This window comes from Trachinotus anak, unplaced genomic scaffold, assembly GCF_046630095.1.
Source record: "Trachinotus anak isolate AG129_WGS33_773 ecotype Australia unplaced genomic scaffold, CSIRO_AGI_Tana_v1 ptg000024l, whole genome shotgun sequence".
Taxonomy (NCBI): domain Eukaryota; kingdom Metazoa; phylum Chordata; class Actinopteri; order Carangiformes; family Carangidae; genus Trachinotus; species Trachinotus anak.
In genome coordinates, this window is record NW_027273875.1 from 8,312,181 (window position 1) to 8,329,094 (window position 16,914).

A 16,914-nucleotide genomic window follows, 5' to 3' on the forward strand; every position below is an offset into this window, starting at 1 on the left:
GAAAATGTGGGTTTTAAATGATGAGACATTTAACATTCTTTCAGTTTTTATAAATTTGTTTTTAGGAAACCAAAAAAAAAAAAATTTTTTTATTAAGTCCAATGACTTAATGACTGCCTCTAATTTCCACAGTTACAGAGAGCTGATCACTGCATCTGACGGTTATAGATTTGATACCACAGGCTAAATATGAGCTCAGGTTCCCAGGTCTGTTGTTAAGCTTAACTTGAGTCAGTTCCATGACGAACCTTAGAGGAAGCTTTGGGTCCACAGTAAATTAGTGAAAGGAATCAATTAAGCAACAAATTACTCTGGCACATGCAGTCTTTGAATAGAAAATGCTGATGCCATCTTTTTTGCAGAAGTGTAATATAAATCTCAACATAGAGCAGCAGTTTCTAGGTCGTTGTAATCACCAGAAGAGGAAGTGTATTTTCTGATTTAAATACCTTAATCACACCTTCTGTAATCTCTAGTGCTTCTTTTGTTGATACAACTTTGCCTCGGGCTCAACTATATTTAGACCAACTCAAATCAAGTGTGGTAAACTGACGTTAATGTGACCTTTAGATAATTATCCCAATGATTGCAGCCACTTTACAGATAAAACATGAAAAAAAATCTCCCCAGAAAAGCAGTATCTCTCTGAAACCTTGATGATGGACTAAGAATGCAATGCAGATTTGAATGTAACTCTGAATGACAAACAAAATATTTAGATAGCACTGTCAGAACAATCCGGAGCAGTACATATGCAGCGCAGTGATGCGGTGCAGATGGATCCTCATTTGAAATGAGAAATGTGAGTTAATCTGAGAGCAGCACAGTCAATAGAATATGTACGTGATCACAGGAGTTGAGGATGGCACCAGAGAGAGAAGTTAAATTTGAAAATGTGAACCTGGGGTTGAACTGAGAGGTGCAAATTTGAAGTCGGAGCCTTTACGCTGATGTGAAAACTGTGAAGAATTGGTTTAGGACCAGCGAGCAGGATGGGAGTATCTGTGTGACAGAGCGGTTTGGCTCATCACACCCTGACTTCAGTAACAGAGAGAGTCTCATGCTGCTTTTAATTCAGAATAGTTGTATTCTCTGTGATCTAAATTTGTGATGGAGAGTGTTACACTTTGCAACAGAATAACAAGATCAAACACCAACTAAAGCCTTCACTCAACATCAAACACGGGCTGCAGCAGAGACCTCAGGTAGATAAACCAACTACCTGGCACAAGATGATGTTTACAGTTACTTAGCAATGTTAAGTTGAAGATCAGGAACTGATTTATTTCACCAAAGACATGAAATATACACAATATAGCAGGACGCTGCTGTCCTTCGAATGAACCCAGGTAATCTTAGACAGATTCTGGGGCATCACACGAGTCTGCAGGCTGCTGTTTGTTGGGCTGAGCATTTTTGGCTCTGGGATGGTTGCTCACCTAAATTAGTTCCAAAACTAAATGTGGACACATTATACACATTATATTGAATTAATGAGGCTTATTATGACTTTCAAAGATTTAATCAGCTGTAAAGGCTGCTACATTGAGTTAATGATACTTCACTTAAATTAATTTATGCTAATATGTGAGAGCATGGAGCACCAGGGACACGCAGATAATACGGTGCTTCTCATCATCTGATAAGTCACCTGGACAGTTGATCCAACACTTTACAGAGATATTTCATCTGATTCTGAGCTTCACGTGTCAAAGCTGTGAGCTGGAGCCACGGTGGGGAACGATCCTATTTCCCCTCCTTACACAGATCTGAGCACACTGCTCTCGTGTCTCTCTGCTTTATGTCCTCCTCTCAGGTCTCTGTCCGGGCGTATCGTCGGAGGAGTGTGGTGGTTCTTCACCCTCATCATCATCTCCTCCTACACAGCCAACCTGGCTGCCTTCCTCACCGTGGAGAGGATGGTCTCTCCCATAGAGAGTGCGGAGGACCTGGCCAAGCAGACAGAGATAGCCTATGGGACGTTAGACTCAGGCTCTACGAAGGAGTTCTTTAGGGTGAGTGTCTCAACTGGCTGTCATCCATGCAGTCACTGCACCGCATAACTAGAGCCGCTTTAACATAATGTTAATGTTGGCCAAAAGCGCAGAGCTGAATTAATCTCTGGAGCTTTCATGTGGGTTTTGATTTATTACCTGCCGGGTAATAAATTGAATGAATAATCAATAAAAGAATGTCTAGAATTGTATTTTTCCCTGATACAGCACTAATACTACAACTACACTTGATGAATTCAGCACAGTATTTTATGAAAAAAAGAGGAATTAAGTATGACAGCGGGAGTAAACAGCTAAAAGAAAATTGCATGCATTTGTTTTATTAAGTGACTTAAAAGACAGGGATGGATAGCGAAAGAAAGTTCATATTTTTCAAGCAGAGCGTTATTAGGCACAAGAGGGAGGGCCTGTTATCAGCCTGGTTGCAAATCCACTTTGTCCACAACATTAACTTTGCATCTCTTTATCAAAATCAAGATTTTTCTTCCAGCTGTACACTTTTTGGCAACAGGAATAATTCAGCTATGCAACTGAGACAATTACTTTCCCTCCTCCAACCATAAACTGAACTGATTAGCCTCACAGCACCTCCACTAATATGTGGATTCATTTGCAGTGCTCCCAAAGCAAGGGCACAAATACTCAAGCTCACGCACACACACCCATAAAGATCTTATAATAAAAAAACAGATAAACCTGCAGACTTAAAAGCGCTAATAATTGGACATCAATTAGTGTTGGCCGTTTGGAAAAGCAGGGGACAGATTGTATGAGCCCGTATGTAATCGTTTTGATACTTGTGGATGAATGTATGAAATTCTGCATCAGACTGTGAAGCTTTAGTTCTGTCTTGGCCTCTGAATCGCCGTCCATATCTCCGATTTGCTCAGTGTTTCATAAAGAATGATGTGAAAGGAAATGACAGTTCTGTCTGATTATCAGGCTTCTTTTGTGTGTGTTTGAAACTGTAGAGGAAAAAAAACTTTGAAGAACAACTACAGGATGTCATTATAATTCCAATTTGTGGGCCTCTGTAAAAAAAAAAAAAAAAAAATTGCACTCTCAAAGAAGGCGTCCTATTCCTCCGAAATGGAAATGTCATTCACATCCAATGTCCAGCTCTGAGCTGTGCCTATTTTTAGTCTGCCTCGGTCTCTTGGCGCGATTGCTCCGAGTGAGTCTGAGACATTTGATAAATACAAACTGTGCACTCCTTTAGATTTGGGAGTGATCAGGATGGAGCTGTGTGTTGGTTTCAGACAGTGCCTCGGGCCCTCGGGGAGTTACGAAATCACATCTTACACTCTCTACTGAGATTTACAGACAGCTAATGCAAATACGCTGGAATACAGTGAGGATAATAGAGCATGTTTCTATTAGATTTACTTATCTGCTCCATTTTACACCTGCTGCTGGCGGGAGAGGGCTTTCTTGTTAGCACAGTCAAAGCATAATCAAATTAAAGCATGCACAGTTCTCAGGAGAAAAAAAAAAAAAACACATTTTGGTACATTTTTTACCTTTGGGATGAAAGATTCTTCTTCTTGTTTTGTGCTTAACAGTGAAAGGGAGTGATTTTGCAGGGCTGGTGTGTGTAATGTCTCTGTGACCCAACTGGTTTACAGTGTAAAGCCGTTGAGGCAGAGTGACATGATCTGCTGTGCCAAGCTGAACTGAAGCTGAACTGAGGTCGAGCAATCAGCGTGATCAGTGCTGAGGAGGTCATCTGTAACTCACTGTCTCCTGCACTGCAGCGCTTTAAAACATTACTGAAACTCATGAAAAATGTGGCTGTTCAGAAAGAGAAGGAGAATCCAGAAAACCGCAGCAGAGGAGACGGCAGGTGAATCCAAATGGTTGGTTACCACTGAAAATTACATGAACTCTTTCAAAGATCTGTGTAGGAGAGTTATAGTTGTCTCCAAAGTTGCAAAATAAATTTATTAGAATATGTCTCATACTGAATCTCATAGCTGAAAGAAACTCTCTTGTTTTACTGTGTAATAATTCAAACGAGACTTGTTATTGTAACTGGAGAGACAGACAACAGATGCAATATAAAAGGAGACACTAAAGTTTATTGGAGTTGTTTGCCACTTTTACTTCATTTAAATACTTCCATTAAAGTCAAAAATGATACAATAAAGAATGACGATAAGTGATTGGCACATGCATCAGATCTAAATTCACTTTTGACGTGTCTGCTGGGTCTTTTTTTTTTTTTTTTTTTTTTAATTAAAATTCAGCAAAATATCAAACTGATTATTTTTGAGGCTTCCTGGTGAAACGTCAGAATTAAAAGCAGCAGATCCGCTCTGTGGATGTGCTAATCCATGAAGCATTTGGCAGGCTGTGATTTGTCAAAGGTGCTCCCGAGGAGATAATTGACAGGCGTGGAGTGACTTCATCCTGTGTGACAAATATTGTGTTTTTCTTCCTCCAAACTGTCATTGCAGAGGAGCCATTCTGAGCAACGTTATTGAAAACTGGTGATGAAAAGCTAATGATTAGTAGGAGCTGTAAATACATTTACAGTGATCTTCAAAGAGGATGCATCACCTAATCCAGGTCATACAGCCTCCTCAGCACACGTAATACATAATGATATCTCACACAGTCATTTTATGACTCTTATTTTTTCATTTTATTTGAAACGCTTTTTGTTCTCGAGCCGCTGAGCTCAGAGTTATAGCTTTACTTTAAATAGATTTGAACTCTTAATTTCTATTCTCATGTAGATTGCATGTATGTGTTTATGTCTCTCTGCTAATATGACATGAAGGCAGCAGGGAGTTCTCTTAGCTTAGCATAAAGACTGAAAGCAGGGGGAAAAATCTACCCTGGCTCTGCCTATTTTTAAAAATCTGTTTTTTTTTTTTGTTTTTTTTTTTTACATTTTTTTGTGTGCGCATTAAAACAAATGAAATACATGTTAATTAGTCATCTTTAGGGGTTTGGTAGGTGAATTTATATATTTATTTTAAGTATGTTTTATGTATTTGCACGGCCGTTTCTCGCTGTTTCCAAAAGTAATGCTAAGCTAAGCTAAGCTAATCGCCCCTTGGCTCAAGCCTCACATTGAGCACACAGTTATTAGAGTGGCATTCCTTTTCTCATGCAACTCTCAGCAAGGAAGTGAACAGGCGAAATCCCCAAATGGTAAACTGTTCATCTAATCCTCATGTTCAACACATTGTTTTGCGCTGAATTGTTGCATGTTATTTTTCCTTGACCTTCACTTGCTTCTACTTACAGTGAAGTTGTGATTTGGTACATGAATAACTTTCAATAAGCTGCTGATGCTGATGCTAACATGTTGCCTTTGATTATGTGTTACACAGTGAATAATGTTAGATTGAATGTCAGAAGTCTTGGGACATAAGTGGAGAAAAGGAGCATAAGTGTTATAATAAAATAGTTGTAAGAGGTTTCTCTGTATGTGTGTTAGAGGTGATTTTAATTACTGCGGTGCTGCTAAACGAGCCATGCTATTATTTAATAACTTTATTAACTTGTTTCCACTGATCATGAACATACAGTGAATGTGTTTTAATTACATAGTTCACCACGCATGTAGAAGAGCTGCATAAGATAGAAATGAAACACCAGGGTGATTGCACATGCTTTGTTTAGTCTGTCGTCTCTGTTTTGGGATGACAGCGTGACAGACGTACACAGAGGGCCATGAATCACTCTCAGCTCTTCAGCCGACTGCTGACTGGGAGCTGAACTGGTAGCTGGAAGAATTTCAGTTTTGACCAGTTTGTTTCCAGAAGGGATGAGGGGCAGCAAACCCAAATTCCTTACTCGCCAGAGGATATGACCTTTCTGTGGATATGCTGTTCATTAATAATGAATAATTTGTCTTTGTTAAGCCACAACTGCTGCAGTGGGAGGATTTCTCAGTGGATGTATCAGTCTGACAGCATGAGAAGTTTCACAGATTTCAACACAGGCTCCTGACAAGCATACATCTTCATGTAACCCAGAAAAGAATTGCTGTTTTCACACTATGGTCCGGCCTGTCGTCAGGTATTATTGTCATGTTAAAAGTGTTTACATGAACACTCAACTGAACTGAAATCGTGCATATGTCAAGAATGATTCACTCACTAGCCCGAGCCCACAATCCATTACATCTCTGGTGAATTATTTATGTTGCAGTACACAGCACTGAGCTGACATAGTTTGTCAGTTCACTCCGATGTTTTCTTTTACTTTCACCTACCATACGTGATGTTGGACTGACTCACACAGCTGCTGAACACACAATCTGGATAAAACTGGCTACACAGACTTGTTTCTTCTGTATCAAATACTATAAATAACCAAGAAAAAACACATAGCAGTGCCCAGTTATCAAGGACAATCAAATAATAGATAAGAGAGTAAGGTTCTCTAAAGGTTACAACTTTAGAGAACATTCTAAGGATGTTTGTTATAGGTTAAATTCTTGCAACTTGTTTTTGTGAAAATGTCTTGTTCCCTCAAGGTTCTTCAGGGAACCTCCAGGGAACGTTCCCCCAAGGTTTTTAAGAGAACCTTCGGGGAATTCCTAGTATGTTCTCTAAAGTTGTAACCTTTAGAGAACCATTAGGGAATGTTCCCCAGGGAATCTTCAGAGAACCTTCCCTCAAGGTTTTCCAGGGAACCTCCAGGGAACGTTCCCTCAAGGTTTTTCAGAGAACCTTCAGGGAACGTTCCCCCAAGGTTTTCCAGGGAACCTCCAGGGAACATTCCCTGAAGGTTTTTCAGAGAACCTTCAGGGAACGTTCCCTCAAGGTTTTCCAGGGAACCTTTAGGGAATTCCTAGTATGTTCTCTAAAGTTGTAACCTTTAGAGAACCATGAGAGAACAAACAATTAGGGAAAGTTGTAACCTTTAGAGAACCATTAGAGAACAAACCATTAGGAAAAGTTGTAACCTTTAGAGAACCATTAGGGAATGTTCCCCAGGGAATCTTCAGAGAACCTTCCCTCAAGGTTTTCCAGGGAACCTCCAGGGAACGTTCCCCCAAGGTTTTCCAGGGAACCTCCAGGGAATGTTCCCTCAAGGTTTTTCAGAGAACCTTCAGGGAACGTTCCCCCAAGGTTTTTCAGGGAACCTTCAGGGAATGTTCCCCCAAGGTTTTCCAGGGAACCTTTAGGGAATTCCTAGTATGTTCTCTAAAGTTGTAACCTTTAGAGAACCATTAGGGAACAAACAATTAGGGAAAGTTGTAACCTTTAGAGAACCATTAGAGAACGAACCATTAGGAAAAGTTGTAACCTTTAGAGAACCATTAGGGAATGTTCCCCAGGGAATCTTCAGAGAACCTTCCCTCAAGGTTTTCCAGGGAACCTCCAGGGAACGTTCCCCCAAGGTTTTCCAGGGAACCTCCAGGGAATGTTCCCTCAAGGTTTTTCAGAGAACCTTCAGGGAACGTTCCCCCAAGGTTTTTCAGGGAACCTTTAGGGAATTCCTAGTATGTTCTCTAAAGTTGTAACCTTTAGAGAACCATTAGAGAACAAACAATTAGGGAAAGTTGTAACCTTTAGAGAACCATTAGGGAATGTTCCCCAGGGAATCTTCAGAGAACCTTCCCTCAAGGTTTTCCAGGGAACCTCCAGGGAACATTCCCCCAAGGTTTTCCAGGGAACCTCCAGGGAACGTTCCCTGAAGGTTTTTCAGAGAACCTTCAGGGAACATTCCCCCAAGGTTTTCCAGGGAACCTTCAGGGAACGTTCCCCCAAGGTTTTCCAGGGAACCTTTAGGGAATTCCTAGTATGTTCTCTAAAGTTGTAACCTTTAGAGAACCATTAGAGAACAAACAATTAGGGAAAGTTGTAACCTTTAGAGAACCATTAGGGAATGTTCCCCAGGGAATCTTCAGAGAACCTTCCCTCAAGGTTTTCCAGGGAACCTCCAGGGAACGTTCCCTGAAGGTTTTTCAGAGAACCTTGAGGGAACGTTCCCCCAAGGTTTTCCAGGGAACCTTCAGGGAACGTTCCCCCAAGGTTTTTCAGAGAACCTTCAGGGAACGTTCCCCCAAGGTTTTTCAGGGAACTTTCAGGGAACGTTCCCTCAAGGTTCTCTGACGATCCCACTAAAATAAGTTGCAAAAATTTAACCTTTAACATGTGGAAGTATGAAAAGTTTCAATCCAAAGTTAATTCTGAGATGCTTCTCCATTCTCCAAGGTCAGAGTGCAAGGTCACGTTAGCCCAGTTTAACGCAGCTTCTCTATTTTGCCCCTCTATTGTAGACAGCTGTGTACTCCTGCTCCCCGGTGGCCGGCGATCAGCCTCTTGCTGGCCATTTTTAGCAGCGTACTGAGTGTCAGAGCAGGGCTGTGCTGTGCATGTCTGTAGCTGCTCCAGCTGGCAGCTGGCTACGCCACAGAGGTGAAGCTGTCAGTCCCAGAGTGAGCGGGTCAGATGTGTTAAAGACTGTGACATTACAAAACCAACTGTACACACAGTCAAACAACAATCAACAAAACTATTTGAATTGGTATTTGGCCAAATATCATGTGGATTCATGGATATTTGACCATGTTAGAACAGAAATAATGAGCATCGGATCACTCATGACTTCAGTCTACTTTTGGACTAAATTAGTTTATGATAGTAACACACCAAATTACAGGAAACGGGAGAATAATTAGCCAGTAGTTCTTATTTTCCGTGATTGCAGGGGTCATTTGGATACAGTGACCAGAATAATGAAGACAGTTTGTCAATTTGTCTGCTACTTTTAAAAAAGATACAATATGTACTCAAAGGAGAACGTCAAACGTCAAACGTCAAACAAGAAAGTCAGATGTCAGAAAGATACGGGAAGATAATCAGGCACCAAAGTACAATAACAAGAACCAACAGATAGTGTTTTGCTGTTTGATAGAAGATGCTGAAAGGTCCAGGTGGACTGATGCAATCGTAAATCTGTATGTATGAGTGATTTTTATGCATTTACAAAACACATTAGTTCTAAGGGAAAACATGTATTAGTGAAACCTAAACTTAAGTCATTGTGTTCATTTGGTGCCAATATGTTAAAATCCAAGACAGACAAACACAACATCATATTATATTTTCATATTCAGTAACACAATATTGACTAGAAAGACTTGCTTTACTAATATGACTGAGAAATTATATACAAAAAGATAATACATAATTATTAATTAATTAATTAAAATAATTATTAGAACAATTTGTTGAACTCTCCACCCATTTCTTTTTGTTGTTTAGTATATTTCACCACCATTTACCAAAATACATATATGACATGTACAATGTGTAACATATTAAGCAATAATAATCTTTCAAATCTTATTTTGTATAGATTTAGCCCAAAATAGATATATCAATGTACTGAAATATAAAAAAGACAAACATCTAAGTGACTCAGTTAACAACCTGTCACCATAAAGTCCTGACATAACCTCTAAAAGTTCCTTCAATAATATCTAATGTAAATGATTAGTCTACTGTAGGCTACTGGTATAAAAAAGAGACAGACTCCACTTTACATGGAGGAGTGTAAGTGAAGTCTGTGCGCTTAAATATTCAGAACCTACAGTGCAATATTTGTGTCTTCAGTTGCTACATATTTTCAAGCTGTTGTAGCATCAGGCTGCACAACAGGTTGTTATAAATGCACCAAAGTCAAATCAAGTGTACTGATAATATTGAGCCGTAAAAGGATCGATTTGATTGAAAAAAAAAATCAAACCATGATGGCTGTGAATCCAGCTGTAACCTGCTGATAGGAACACACACTGAGGAGGAGGAGGAGGAGGAGGAGGAGGAAGAGGAGGTCAGGGCTGTCTGTTAATATTGATACCAAACATGGTCGGCAGTTTGCTTCTGCTGAGCTGCCAGATTGTCAGACTTCAGGCTGCTGGCAAAAGGCCCACTACCTCTGCTGCACTGTTTGCATTTAAAGGGTAAATCCACTCTGAATTACAAGAGGCAGAAAACTGTCAGTGCACTGCCCTCTATGTGCTGCCATGTTCAAGCATATTGCACTTCAGTGATGTCACAGCAGCTGCTGTAATGACTGAAATCGCCTGCTGTCACTTCACTGATCGGGGCGTGGCCATGAAGCACAGCGGCAGCAGCAGTTTTTTACCTGCGTGATTCAGAGTTTCTTTAAAGGAATAGTTAGAAATTTCGAAAAATTGGCTTAGTTGCTTTCCTGCTGAGTGTTAGTCGAGGAGACTGATACCACTTGCCTGTCTGTGCATTAAGTATTGTGGTAGAGCAGGGAGTTGATTATGTTAGCTTGTCTGAAGTAAATATTTGTAACTCTTGGAGGGATCACCCCCCCTCCTCACTTGAGTAATTTTCATACAGTCCCTAAGTTATGCTGGTCACCTCCTCCATGCTTATCCCACTGAGTGGTATCGATCTTCTCATGTAACTCTGGATGAGACAGCCACTAAGCCACATTTTTCAAAATGTCTAACTAATTCTTTAAGTCAAACCCACAGCGGCTCATTGTGAATGTTGTTTATGTTTTATGAAGTACATAACTAAACTGTTTCTGTCTTCTCTCTGTGTCCTCAAATGCAGCGCTCCAAAATAGCAGTTTATGAGAAAATGTGGTCATACATGAAATCAGCAGAACCCTCAGTGTTTGCCAAGACAACACCAGACGGGGTTTCCCGGGTACGAAAGTCGAAGGGCAAGTTCGCCTTCCTTCTCGAATCCACTATGAACGAGTACATAGAGCAGCGGAAGCCATGCGACACCATGAAAGTTGGCGGCAACCTCGACTCTAAGGGCTATGGTGTGGCCACACCCAAAGGCTCTGCATTAAGGTGGGTGGGATAATATAACAATATCCTCCATGTTGTTATAGTATTCCACCTACCCTGATGTCTCCTTTTGTCATTCTCTTCTTCCTCACCCCTTAATTCTTCTTTTTTTTCCAAGTGCATCAATGAGTGAACAGTATTATGAGTTATTTGAATTGAATCAACATGTTCAGCCATTTTCTGTTCTGTCCTATGTATATCTGGTTTGTGTCTTTGTTACTTTCTTCTTTCTCTTAAGGTTATTGGTATACTAGTCACATGCAGTAAATCCATTTGAATGCTGATGTGCACCGTCACCTTTCCCCAACCTTGTTTGTTTTGCTCTTTCACCTCCAACCTCTCCTCTCTCCTGGTTTCTGTGGTGCCCTTTTGCATTGCTTCTAATCCAACACTGAAAGATTTCTTTAATTAATTTGCTAGTTAAAATGCTGGTCTGTCAGTTGTGATGAATGTTAAGCTGCATGCTGGATGTTCTTATTTCTAATTCAGCAATGACAGAATGTCCCCATCCCGCACACTTCAGTTACAAGCAATGTAACCCTCCATGCCACCTCTCTAATATTTAACATTTTCTTTGCTGTAAAAATGCTTCTTACCCTTCCACACCAGTGAAATTCTTTACCAATTTGTCCCTTCCGTGCTCCCCTTATGAACCATTGATATTTATCACTATTTTTTACTAATATTCTATATTAGATTTCTCACGGACCTGTTCATTTTCTTACAAGTTATGTTTTATCGTTTCAAGAAATGCTGTTAACCTGGCAGTGTTAAAACTGAATGAGCAAGGCCTCTTGGACAAATTGAAAAACAAATGGTGGTACGACAAGGGAGAGTGCGGCAGCGGGGGAGGTGACTCTAAGGTCAGCCTCAATGTCACCAAAGTCGGGTATCCTAGAACAGAGTAATCGGCAAGGCTGTCGTCACTGACTGTAGTCTTTGAGTCCAAATACAAGTTACTAGGTTACTGATGGATATGTTTGTTTTTCCATTTTTATGATGCAAATGTGATCAACTGGGAACCCTTTACTTGGCTAATGGAGGAGAAAAAAGCCCAATAATGTGAGATAAGTGCAGAATTAGTGCCAGAGAAGATGAGAAAACTGAACATTAGGAGTTTAATATTGTGCTTGTGACAGAGTAGTTGTTTCTGTGTTCTTGGTCTGTGGTTATGAAAGACAGAAACAAGCTTTCCCTCTGGTTTTTATATCTACAGGCCAACACGAAAGCTTTGTATCTTCATACGTGACTTTCAAAATACTGCCAGAAGGATAAATTTGCAGATCTAATCTGATTTCAGATTATCAGTATCTCTGAGTTGAACGATGTATGCACTCTCCAATCAGACGCCTGGGCGCTAGGCACAGGAAACAGCGTTGTCTTGAGGGGACTAAGCATCACAGGCAAACGTGAGAATTCTAATGACAGAGTGACAACTAACGGTCCAAACTTTTTTGTCCAACATCCTCTCACCGAAATCCAGCGTAAGACTGACAGAAACCTTTGGTTGGTCTTGATCCAAGGCCAGTCAAAGTCTTTCCATGGCCACCCTGACCTGGTAAACCCTGCAGTAGTAGAGTGTAAGATATGACCAGGGGCTCCATTTGTACAAGAGGATTTGATTTGAATAATTGAATTGAATTGCAACTTTCGCAAAGCAGCAGCAGTTAGTTAGATATAACTGAGATAACAGAGATTAGATAATAACAGGAAAATGGCACACATTGTTTTCTGGTGTTTACTTGTATTACAAAAGAAGTTGCATAGTTTTGCTTTAAATGTGAAGTTAAATCAAAGAAGATTAATTAAATTAAAGACAAAGAGCCTTTTCATACTGTGCACATGTTTCCAGCATAATGTATCCTCACTATTTTAGAGCTGTGCACGTCAGGCTCAGCCCTGCAGAAGAGCTGGGGCCTTTCTCCAGATCAGTCTATGAAAAACTGACACTGATGAGGATTTCTCTTCAATCAAATCTGTTGTACAACCTTTCCGTAAATGAGGCCCCTGATCTTGTGTTTCAGATGCCAGGGCACAGTAAAAGCCCTACTGTGAATCCATCTCTGCCTCTGCTCTTCAGCTTGCCTCATGACCACAGCACTCCTGGCACATTGTGAGAGAAGAGACAAAGCAAACTTTGCTGTTATTAACTGTAGTCATTCATTTCTGAGTGAGCAGAATATGGATACTACCAGTGGGATAACACAAAGAAGCCGTCTCCTCTCGCTGGCAATTTGCCTCGACCCCCTCGGTTAGAAAAAGAGTAAATGATCAGTGTAACACTATCACATCTGACTGCCATATTTCTTTCTCCTTATTTCACTTTCAGAAATGCATGTGTGGGTAATCTAACAATGAAATATGCAAATATATTGTATGTAACTACCACTGAGAAAATATGACATTCACGGCATAACTTCAAATCAAGGAAATGTCATCATTGGGCTGAAAAGTTTTAATTTGGAACATATATGTAGAAATCAGTCGAGATATTTTAATGTTTTTATATTCAGTCATGCTCACTGAAACCAAACAAAACCCCCGAGCGTTAAAGTCACACATCCTGACATGTTTACAGGTATTTTTTATTAATCAAAGCTGGATGATATAAAATATTCACATCGTTGTGGGTAATCTATGTTTCTACTGTGTGATGTTTGTTTCATTTGACATCATACATAATGTGATTTATGTCTTGATTTGGCCATGTGAGTCAGTGCTGTACATGTGTTGTGAGTTATTTTGTGTGGTCGTGACTGTTTTTAGAGCCTGTTTTCCTGTTTTGCAGACAGACTGAAGGGTGAAGTTCTGATATGACTTAAATCAGAGGGACCAGAGGGTAATTTGTCCAAAACAGCTCAAAACAGCTACAGGGGGTGGACACAATAATAGAAACATCTGTGCAATGTGTTAAATCCAATACAACAATAAATACTATCTTTGTGAAGTCTGATAAGATGTAAGGTAATAGTACGGCACCTCCTTGACACATATAATTAAAAAAAACGGAACATTATGAATTATCAAGCTTCACAAATATAAGATTGATAGCACTGGCTGTTGTATTGCTTTCTAACAGTCTGCACAGGTGTTCATGGTATTCTGTCCACCTCCTGTACCTAATAAGAGGGTTGGATTCAGACTCTTTGTTTACCGTTTTCAAAATGAGTCTGTAATGTGAGAAATTTAATTTGTTTACCCTCTGAGTAGCTTCAGTCCTCGAGAGAATCAAGGCATTTCAGAATATTATACACAGACACATCATTATCAAATAGTCCCAGTTTTGAACAAACTCTGATTGATCAACTGGAAGGATAATCAATAAGCCTTCAGATCATCAGACTGGGGAAGAGGTGAAACTGACAGAACAGACAGGCCTTGATTGCTGATGTGAACCACAGTATACAGTGTGTTGGTTGTTAACACATTTTTCAGGATTAGAGTTACACCTGGAGAAGTGAGCTGTGAGTGGATGGGGAGCACTGAGTCAGGAGGAGAGAGAGCCTTTTGCTGAAAAGAACTGATTTTCACATGATATTGTGCAGTTAATTTTACATTTTAAAGATTTAGGCAAACAGGGAGGCACGGAAATGGGTTACAATTGAAGAGATTCAAGATTTAAAGGTTTGATTTTTCACATGCTCATACAATATGTGCAGTAAAATACATGTGAAATACTCTTGAGGCTGGTGTGCACCAATAAGAGTAAAAGAGAAAAAGAAACACAAAGACTTTTTAGTATAACTATAAACCACGAAAAGAAATTATATGAAATATATTGAAATTATATTTACAATTTGAAAGTGTTTGTATGTAAAATTAACATTTAATTAAATGTTATTTTTATATTCTTTTATAATTTAGTTTATATAAATAATAAGCAGTACATAAACATTTAATTGATTGTGTTTATTAATGTATTTGTCAACAACTGTAACGCTTCCTGTGCACACTCATATAGTTAAAGACTTACAAATGTCATTACAGCTGTGTGCAACTACATCATAGTTAGTTATAAAACATTTATTAAATGTTCATGCGCTGCGTATAAATGCAAAATAGGACATTTTAAATTAAAGTGCAAACAGAAAGTTAAAGTAAATTTTCTTGACAGATACATCAGCGGATATTGTAGATTTGGTGAGTGGGTCTAAGCTGTGGACCTTAATTCACCAAACACTTCTCTTTCAGTGTTACTACAACTCATAAATGACTTGCTTTTGCTCTCTACATTTGGTGACATTATGTGTCTGTTTGAAAAATGGTGATCCAGAAACTCAATGTGTAACCGCACTTGGCAGCACAATATTGTTATTGTAGGTTGTTGCATTAATTTGTTTGTTGCAGACCTGCTCTCGGTTGTTTGTGAGTGTGAGTGAAGCCAGGTCTGAGACGTCACGTATTTTCTCTGTTTGGGCAAACTCTGTCGAGCTGTGAGCCGACTGCTTACATCAGAGGAGTGGGAAGCTCACAGTGTTTTCTGTTTGAACAGTGAGTGACAGGCGGAGTTGTTCACCAACACAGACCAAACTGCAACAGGCAACAGAGCAAAAATACTTAACTGCTACAATTTTATGTCTGGAACAAAGTAATTACAAACCCAAGCCGCTACGAGCAGTGGAAGGGAAACAGAAATGATGTGTTTCACTTCTGAAGTTAAAAACAGCCCTTCAGCCATGTCTGCCTCCGTCATGAGTTCTCTTAAAGGCTTCAGCAGGGATGATGATGACAGTTATTTAGCTCTATGCTCTTTGATTATTAGATACAATGTGTAACCAAACAACAAACTTGTCCTTGCAGCTATCGATATATATCTATTTCTATGCAGAGAATATGGATCACATTCTGCTTTTATCTCAGTTTGATGACGAGAAGAGTTACAGGAGAAGGTTTTAATGTTTCTAAACTGTGATCCTGTACAGTGCGCTTCAGTATATTATTTAAGTCCATGGCCACCACCTGGTGGTGTATCTGAGGGTCTTTATCTGATGACCAGCAGGTTGTTGCAGCAAGGTTAGGGAAATGCTTAATAAAAATAATATAAGAACAATATGTGTTTGTATACATACAATAAAAGCCAGTCACTGGAGTAGATCACCCTACCATCAACATTATGTGGCTAGATGACAAAAGGTTATTACACTGAGGAAATCACAGCACATGAATAAATGTAAATATGACACTGAATTGATTAATGTAGCCAAACAGCCTTGAATCTAAATCTTTGGTTTGAAGGCCTCTTCACTTTATCTGTTTGTCACCCTGCTGAACTGAAGCGCAGAGCCTTGTCTGAACACACAGCAGGTGTCACAGGGACATAAAAACCCTTGAAACCAAGACATGAGTCACTAGATACTCCTCAATAACTATCTACAAAAACGTTTTTTATACAGTGATGAATGCAAGGTGCTCAAATAGAACTATTATAAAAAGTTACCAGTTTTTAGGTATTGCTTCCAAATGGATCCAAAAAAAAAAAAACAAAACTCACTTGAAAGCTTCTTTCTTCTCATTGTGAGGTAAAACAAACAAAGAAAATCATCACAGCTGTGCCTTTCACAGAGCTCTAACTGGAGAACAGGACAGCAGATCATTCACTTAACATCATGCATGACTTGTTTTTATTTTATTTATTGACTTTTTTGTGTAAGTAAGCAGAAAACATGATTTGTATTCGATTTGACATACAAAGAACACAGTGGTGAATGCAATATATTTGATGATGTTGGATTACAAACACTGATATTTTTTCTGAAAGGAAATCAGCCTGGAAATCAGGCGGTCAAGGAAATTGAGCGTAATGTCTTGCAAAACAACCCCGCCCCCCCCAAAAAAAAAAAAAAAAATCTCATCATCACGCATTTGGTTCAGAAAGTGTCTTTAGAGACTCTTTCAACCAAATTCTCTCGACCTCTTCTTAGCTTACTGTTGATAAGTAAAATAATCTTAGATAATGTGTGAAATTTTCTTTTGAAATTTTGAAGCAGGACCTAAATTTGCATTTTTTTGCCTTCATGGTTTGTACAAAAAACATGTTTCAGTGTGTGTGTGTGGGGGGGGTTACATCACTTGTTGTGATTTAAAGGGGTGATTTTG

At 39.4% G+C, this 16,914-nt stretch overlaps 1 protein-coding gene across 6 annotated transcripts in view; it reads left to right on the forward strand.

Annotated features, from left to right (window-relative positions):
• Nucleotides 1–16,914, forward strand: part of gria3a (glutamate receptor, ionotropic, AMPA 3a) — a 66,895-nt gene that overhangs the window by 45,841 nt on the left and 4,140 nt on the right. For 3 of the 6 annotated variants that reach the window (XR_011684851.1, XM_071460261.1, XM_071460258.1), the window contains exons 12-14: nt 1,817–2,015; nt 10,574–10,821; nt 11,567–11,681. Coding sequence is in view for 5 of the 6 variants with exons in the window: in XM_071460261.1 (XP_071316362.1) it covers nt 1,817–2,015; nt 10,574–10,821; nt 11,567–11,681 (562 nt within the window). In the remaining variant the exon portion in view is untranslated. The remainder of the gene's footprint in view (nt 1–1,816; nt 2,016–10,573; nt 10,822–11,566; nt 11,682–16,914) is intronic. The other 3 variants (XM_071460260.1, XM_071460262.1, XM_071460259.1) reach the window with 1 other exon arrangement.